Here is an 8,759-nt window from a genome sequence, read left to right on the forward strand (position 1 = left end):
TCCTGCATTTATAGTGAACTCCCGGACATCGTTAACAAGACATTCACTCCTGTGCCGTGCTATACACATGTAATGTTATTTTTTGTGGATATAGCTAACTAAAAAAAGAGAGGAAGTTGGACATTATGAACTTTTTTCTGTCTTCGACTGATTTTTTACTTCATTTTCTGGTAATTTTGAAATTTCTACATTTAATACATATACCGATTTTTAAAACCATCAATAGAGAGGAATGTAGCCGCAAGCAATTTTTCTTGTTTACTTCTTTTATCTCAATTTCTCATCCCTAAATTTTTTTTGTATGCAAGACGATTAACAAAAAATAAAATTTAACACATTTTTTGTTACAACATATTGTTTTTTAGTCATTTTTGGTCATTATATATTTTATTGGTCATTTATTTAAATAATTTGCAATAAAAGGGACGAGTTTAGAACCATTGGTTAAAGTTGTTTGAGGTATGGATATAGTGAACTCAATGGTTATAGTGAACCTAAATTTTGGTCCCTTGAAGGTTCACTATAGCGGGGTTCGACTGTATAAAAAAAAAAAGTTAAAGCAAGGATATTATAATAAGTATGGTATTAAGTATAGAAACTAAGAATGAAAGACAGAAGCAGGAAAATTTACATTTAGAATTTCATTGCAACCTTTTTGTGATTTCTCATGCATCTCTGTACTTCATCTGTGATGCGAAGATGATCTGAGATGTTATTGTGGCCTTCACAATAATGCTTATGCCACCTGTAAACGGGCGTTTTCTTCACACAATTGTTTCCGTATGCTTTCTTCAGCATTTCGAGCGTCTCATATGGATATTTCTCGAGCAAAACGCAGAATCTAATGTCCGTACGCTGCTCTAACGACGACATTTCAAAGTCTGACAAATGAAAATAATCCCTTTATCTGAAATGATTTGCAGTTAACGATGACAGAACCAGAAATGAATTCAAGATAGCTATGTGTTTTCGTTATTAGTGCTATTAGTTCGTTATTATAGTGTATATCCTCTAAAAATTATTTTCTCTCCAACGAACACCTGCATGAATGTAGGCGACCATTCGAGGAATTTATTGACCTTACCTCGCATTATATTTTAGCTAACAGTTATCATATTAGATATATTTTCTTTCAAAAAATATTATTTCCTTAAAATGATTCGAAATTAAATAAATTTTCATAATTTTTTTTAATTAAATTTATTACTTTTTCCCAATTTTAGTCTTCTCTTATTTTGAAACAATGAATTACATTACCAGCAAAATAAGATTATTATTTAAAATAGATTTCAACAATACACTAATTTGCAAAAAACCTATTTCTTATCAGACGATGATTATTTCCACTGGGGAAGAATTATGCCATTTTGCTGAAAGCGTGACATTAAATTTGGATTAATAACTTTATGTTATTTTAATCAGAAGATACTTAATTGATAATCAATCTTCTTATTTTTATAATTATTCACATTGTATGAAAACAATAAATTACCTTCAACAAATCATCAATTTCAACAGAACCATCTCTGTCTACGTCCAATTTTTCTAGAACCTCAGCAATCTGTTGAAGCTTAGACTCGTCGGATACTTTTCGGATCTTTCTTATGGCTGTAACCAGGTCATTGATGCTGACAATGTCATCCCTAAAAATAATAATATCTCATAGTCAGGTAACAATCTTAAATAATTGAAACATGACACATATTAGTGATTTGTGCATGTCGATATAGCGACTGTTAAAATTATCTGATTCAAAGATCAAGGAATACACGGTGCTGCACAAAGGGGAATTAACAAGCAGTTTGCCAATCTCATAAACATAACTATAACGTATAGTTTGTCTAAAGTTGTCTGGTAGATAGAGGAATATAGGGCGCACTTTGTGACAGTTCAGCTTTAAATGCAAATAGGCCGTGGCCTATTTACCAGAAATTATTGTAATAAATAAATCTATGACTCCCAATTTATCACCATAAAAATGTAATAATATTTAATTATTAATTGAGTTTCTTGATACATCAAGATATCAATTGAATTGGCCATTGAACCAAGAACCAAAGTGATAGTGCGAGTCCAAGTCGAGGCAAATCTGCTTATTAGATTAAAAGTTATTCAGGATATTCACTTTTTTTGCACACTGTATTTAGATTTGTATATTAAAAGATTTCATGAAGAAAAAAAAGAAGCTAGAGTGTGTGTTTACCTTTCTTTGAGAGGTGTTACACCTTCTTTTTCTTTGTCTTGAATCTGCTGTTCCAGGTTGACTTTCTCTGCAGTCAAATTATGAATCAAACCATCCATTTTGGATACCATTTTGTTTACTTTATTTGATAATCTCGAAGCTGCTTTTGATTCCCTTATTTCTTTGTGACCCGTTTCAAGAACAACATCCTTCAATTCTTCAATATCCTATTTAAAAAGACAACAAGATGTAGGAATCATAAAATCTAATGCTCAACACTGGACGTACTTAGAAAGTCATCTTACCGGGATTACCCGTAATATAGACAGCTACATTGATTGCGACGTTACTTGGATTACGGATTTTGAGTGAATGGGACCTCATTTTATTCACGTCTTTGTTTTGCATTTTCATATTAGAGTCGAACCTCCATTTAACGAAATCGCTAAATCCCAATAATAAGCTTGTGATATGGAAAATTCGTAAACACTAGACATAATTAAAATAGCAATTGATACACATTTGTCTTGTAAACTAGTATCTACATTTCATTTTACAAATCTTAACCATAAAAGAAATCTGCATGGAAAGCAAGAATAGAGCAAAACATTATCCAGTTTTACACTATCATGCTACATACATTTTCAACTAAAAAGAGCTAAACTTATGCATAAAATTATAGCAGCATTTATTATAAAAGTGATTTTAAACATACATTACCGCAGGCTTAAGTTAAATTGCTACTGATAAAATCTGTTAATTTTGGGTGAGTTTTTCGTTTGTAATGCAAACAAAAAGGGAAAGGGATTTCACCGCTTTCTCTAAAAGTTAAGTGGCTTAGAAAATCAATTCAAGGGCATTTCTCCCATAAAATGCGTTTAAAATGTTCTGAAATATTTTGGGAAATAGGAAAAGTGGATCTCAAAGGAAAGTTTGTTAAATAGAAAATTCACTTCACTATTTGGAAGTTATTTTACTAAGAAATTTTCAAAATGTTCTTGGCTCCTTGAAAAAAATTGTAAAATAGCGAAATTCGCAAAATGGAAGTTTGTTAAATAGAAATCAGATTGTATTTTGAGCTGTTTTAATGTATATTTTTGATGGACTTAATGTTAAATGCTATTTTACAGCACTTTAACTATCTCCTACCATAGACTCTGCCCCATGGATTGAGAGATGCATTTACTTTCCAATTAAGTTGACTTAAGAATTAATTCTCCATTAATTTAAAAAATATTTGTATGCATGCTAATTTGTCCCTGCACTCCAGTAACACAGTTAGAGATGTTACTCATCCTGCTATTAGAGAATTGGGAGTTGTAAATTTGAACCTGGAGTTTATAAAGTGCACTTTGAATCTGTTATGCCTGCATGGATACAGGAACGGGGAAACAAATAACTGACCCTGACTCTCATGCCATTACAAATCACAGATGATTATAAAAATAGAACATTAATTTATTTTTAATTTTTTTATGATGATATAGGAAATGCTGAAATAAATGCAAAGAGAATGGAAGTATAAAAAAGAAAATAAATTATGAATTTCTAAGATCAGGGTGCGTAGCCAAATTATTCAACAAAAAATAAGCACCTTTCAAGCACTCAAAAAATATTTTTAAGCATTTAAAAAAAATATCATAATTAGGCAGGGTTGGAAAGTTTTTGACAACAGGCGGTTTTATCTTGTTTTAACTGTCAAGTAAAAAAAAATAATAAAACCTTTTGGCATTGTTTTTGACAAAAGTCAAAAATCCTGAAATTCTGAATCCTGCAAAACGAATGGCGTTTTCATACGCTACGGATTGACAATATGCCAAAATAGATTAGGGTTGAATTAATTGTGAAAACGTCGAATAGAACAATGTGAACTGTGTCTTTTTGCATAATTCGAAGTGGAAATCAACATAGTAAAGGAAAAATCTCATTTTGAAAAAGGGAAAATTAAGCACTTTTAAAAAACACTCAATGAAAAAAAGCACCTTTATGGACTCTTAAAAAACGAAAATAAACACCCTTAAGCACTTCTTAAAAAAGCTACGCATCCTGTAAGATGAATGAAATTAGTGTCTGAGACTGAAGCAAATGTTCCGATTAAAATATATTACTAGTTCCATATGTTATATACATATTCATAGTTTCAGGCATTCCATATGAACTATTTTTGGTACTTTCTATAAACTCAGCAGGGGGATTTGCTTTGCAAAACCTCTTTCATTTCATTTAAGAAACACTTACAATTATAAAGCATGTTAACAATTTCAGTCTTATCATGCTTCAGCTTTTCTAAACATTTTACAATAAACATTTGTGATTGTTCCATTTCAAATTTCATTATTCAATTTAACAAATAGTAGACTTAAAAAGCTAAAGACCTGTTTAAATTGTCATTATTTTTTTTTAAACCTTTCAATGAGCAGAATTTTAAACTATGATCCTTAAAAAGTATAATTCAAACTTTTTAGTCCTCAAATGGATTACCTGTCTGTATTCAGCCATTTCTTCTTTCAAATCTTCAATTTCTTCTTTTTCAATCAGAAGTTTATTCTTTTCAGATGCAATGTTTTCCAAAGCATTTTCGATTTCTTCAAAATCTTCTTTTGAAAGCTCTTCTTCCTTTTTAATTTCTGCAGATTTTGCACCAATGGCTAAATGGAACAATTAACTTTTAATAAGATTATTTTAAAATTTTATTTTCGAATAACTAAATTTTACCACAATAATAAAATATATATATAATTTTTTAAATACCCAATACCAGTCTTTCTGTTGCAATTTATGTGGCCGCATTAAAAATAAAAAAAAAGAAGAAATGTAAGCTTATTGTTTTTACTTTCTTAGGCTATTAAATAACTAATTGTCTTAAATGTTAAAGATTATTGCAAAAAAGTTTTTTTTTTTTTTAAAAAAAAAAAGCTTTTTAAAACAAAATCGGGTTAACAGACACATTTGTGTTGTTAAACAAGCCAAACACCTTTGTCAGAAGTAAAACAGCATACTATAAGTACATATTTGCAATTGATTTTATCGTAAACACTATTAACTTCTAGCAAATCCAGCTCTTAAGCTGTTTCCTATTTTGATTAAATACTTTGCAGGGTCAATTTTAATAAAAATAGTTCAATTCACAAAAAAATAGTTCAATTTTAAATTCACTTTCAACTTTTTGTGACATTTAGGCTTTAAAACATTTTTTAAAGACAAAATCATACTATTGAGCGCTTAAGAACTTTAACATAAACAATAGAAGATAAATAATTCTAAAATAGGTATAGTTCAGTATATTCTAAAATAGTTGCATAATTGTTAAAGATTTTGTAAGTACAGTAAAAGTCTGTTATATTTTATTTTATATAATAAACGTTGTTGAACAGTCATTCCAATTTATTTTAGGGTTCACGACTACTAATGTTCAACTCCGTAGCCTTGTAATTTTGAACCCAATCTATAAGGCAAGGAAACACCTGAATCAAGTATTAGGAGAAATTTGCCTTCATGGAGGACTTTTTGATGGAACTAACCCAAATTTGTGTTACATGAAGAGGAAGACCACAAGAAACTCCCACAGTTAGACTGACAGAAAAAGAACTCTATCCCATGATTCGGAATTCTCAACGACCAGTCATCGCCGGGACTCTAACCCGGCTCACCTCATTGGAAGGTGAACGTTCTATCCCCGAGCCATCCTGGCTCAACAAAAAATTATAATAATAATAACTTGTTACAGAAATAATTCACAATAACAGAGGGAGTTGTTGCAATAAGGAAATACAAATATCTAATGTTGAAATATAGCAATACAAATATGAGTGTAGTATAGTGTTATAAACATCATTGATAACAATGAATGTTGATTTCAATAAAAAGCTACAAGCAAAGAAAAAGAGTGAGCATGAGAGTGAGTAATTAACAAAAGGCATACTTTGAAATTGAGTTTCAGAATTTTTTCTAAAAATAGCAGATTTTTTTAATAAAGAGAAAACTATGCTGATGTCACCCACACAAGTTTGTGTTATAAAGGTAAAAGATTAAAATTTTGAAATAAAATGATGTTCATTTTTTCCTTTTCCTCCATACTGTTACAATAAATCAATAAGAATGTCTTCCGTTTTGCCCTTTTCTGCATTACTTTACCCACTTAATTAGCAAAAAAATATAATTCTCTCAAAAACATTTTTTGCAATTGCAAAAAGATATTAATTTTAACTTGTTATAAACAAAGAATTTTAACATTTTCAATATTTGGCATTTTAACAGTGACATGGAAAATTTTGGGAAAAATGATTTCTCATTACATGGCTGCCAACATGTAAAGGAAAAAATTCAGGACTTTATGAAATAATATAAATTTCAGGATAATTGTTGCATCATGTACTAAATATTTTACAAATAAGGAATTTTATAGTAATCTATACAGAAAAACTGCAATATTTTCCAATTATGATTCAAAATAAATGAACATGAAATGTCAAGTATTATGTTTACTAAATTCTGAAGTAATAGGTATTAAATTCATCAAAGATATTTAACGAGTTTTAAATTAATTTAAAAAAGAGAGTTCTGAATAAAAACAAATTGAACATTTTAGAATAAAAAAAGCTTTCAACTGATTACTATAAATGAGGGTCGCTTCTTTATGTATTAGTAATACTTATTTAAATATTCAAGAAAGCAATAATCTGTGCAAAAATTCTATTTCAATGGGGATATTTTTAAGAAACTCAATTTTTGAGAATTTTCTAAAACGGAGAAAAACTATTAGAATTTTAATTAAACCAGTAGAAACTGGCAAAATCCAGTAGAGTTGACAGCTATGCATATTACATCAAGCGCTCCCTGTAATGTACTTATTTCTGCACATGTGAGATTCAATTGTTATTTAGTTCTTCATCCTGGCACCTCCCACCCAACAAAAAAAGTCATGGACTAGTATAGACAGGGTGCGTAGTCAAATCTTTGAATCAAAAATAAGCACTTTTTAAAAACTTTTCAAGCACTTTACAAAAGTTTTCAAGCACTCAAAAAATTCATATTGAATCAATGATATTATTGAAAAACAAAAACTTTTTATGAACAGTTTTAGCATTAAAAAAAAAACTCAAAAAGAAATGGANCACATCACCGAGTGAATTCAACTTCACCCTGAACTCAGAACAAAAGTACCCTTACCCCCTACGTCAAAAAAGTGTTAGAAGTAAAATAAAATAAACAAGAATAAAATTAAATTAAAAAGAAAAACAATTCATAAGGATCTGATATTCTCTATCTGAATTGGAGCACTCGGGTTTCGGTTTTAAGTGTGTGCGCATGTGCAAGTCATAACGTGGATACGTCAAGAAGTCAGTGTGAATGATAATGTAGCAAATACCCCATTTTTCGTGAAATGCATGGAATCCACCAGATATCACTGAAGAAAAAAAAATTATTTGTGGAAAAAAAGCACCTTTTAAAAACTCCAGCTGAAAAAAGCACCTTTAAAAGCTTTTAAAAACAAAATCCCCCAAAAAGCACCTTTAATTACTTTTTGCAAACGCCATGCACCCTGATAGATAAACGCAAAATACACCACAACATAGAACTGAAAACATTCTTCAATAGATATCACACTCGTATCAAGTCAAATTGCATAAATGAAAAAAAAAAAAAATTTTTTTTTCTTTTTCAAAAAATTTTAAGAAAAAGCAGAGTTGCTACTCAAATCTGAAAAAAAAAATTCCCTGTGTTTTCTCTGTACATATGATATACAATAAATTATGAGGAAACACAACAATTACTGTGCTCTTGTGTGAGGTATATTGGGATAACTATATTTATTAGTTTTAATTGCTGGAAAAACTTACGAGGAAAAAAAATGAGCAACTAAACATACTAAAATAATGATATAGTAAATGAAATAGATTAGTATAGCTGAAATATCAATCTTAAATGCTCCATAGATTATGCTTTGAGTGGTCACCAAATTTTTAAAATACGAAAATAAGAAACAAAATTCCCTGTATTTTCTCAGTGCGTAAAGAAAAAATATCGAAATTCCCTGCATTTTATATGCTTTTTAAATCCCCTGTATTTTCCAGGTTTTCCCTGGTGAATGGCAACCCTGCTTTAAAAGTCAAGTAATGTTAAATTTTACAAAAATCAGAAAAGTATAAAATCTTACCATAGAGCATTTTAAAACTTATTATTAATTAAAGATGAGAGTTGTTATCACCTGCTTACAAAAGATGATGTTTTGAGATTTTACCATTCCTAAATAAATTCTCAAGAATTCCTTTGAAAGCTATTTTTATCAAAGCAACTCTTTTATCAGAATTTTCGGAATTCAAAATAATAATCCATTGGTAAAATTTTCTTTAGCACAAAATCCTCAGAGTAGTTTAGGAAACATAGCATAAAATTGCAGTTTTTTAAGGAAACATAAAATTGCAGTTACTTTTTCCAGATTGAACATCCAATGTAGGAGCTTTGTCTATCAACATATCATTGTCAGCAGTCTCCAAGTCAGTTTTTTGTTGCAACTAAAAGTAAAAGCTATAGTCAAAAACCACTAAAACAATAAGTAGCCACTTTTAATTGATAT

The 8,759-nt window shown here is 29.6% G+C and overlaps 1 protein-coding gene across 1 annotated transcript; it reads right to left on the bottom strand.

Annotated features, from left to right (window-relative positions):
- Positions 1–1,492: 1,492 nt before the first annotated feature.
- LOC107449024 (mitochondrial proton/calcium exchanger protein) lies at positions 1,493–8,721 on the bottom strand (the record flags this gene model as incomplete). The annotated part of the gene is given in 4 exon segments (XM_043057112.2): positions 1,493–1,643; positions 2,204–2,409; positions 4,664–4,830; positions 8,613–8,721. Coding segments are annotated over 4 exon segments (570 nt in total), but the record flags the coding sequence as incomplete, so codon positions are not given.
- Between the last annotated feature and the right edge of the window lie 38 nt (positions 8,722–8,759).

This window comes from Parasteatoda tepidariorum, unplaced genomic scaffold (genome assembly GCF_043381705.1).
Source record: "Parasteatoda tepidariorum isolate YZ-2023 unplaced genomic scaffold, CAS_Ptep_4.0 HiC_scaffold_2135, whole genome shotgun sequence".
Taxonomy (NCBI): Eukaryota; Metazoa; Arthropoda; class Arachnida; order Araneae; family Theridiidae; genus Parasteatoda; species Parasteatoda tepidariorum.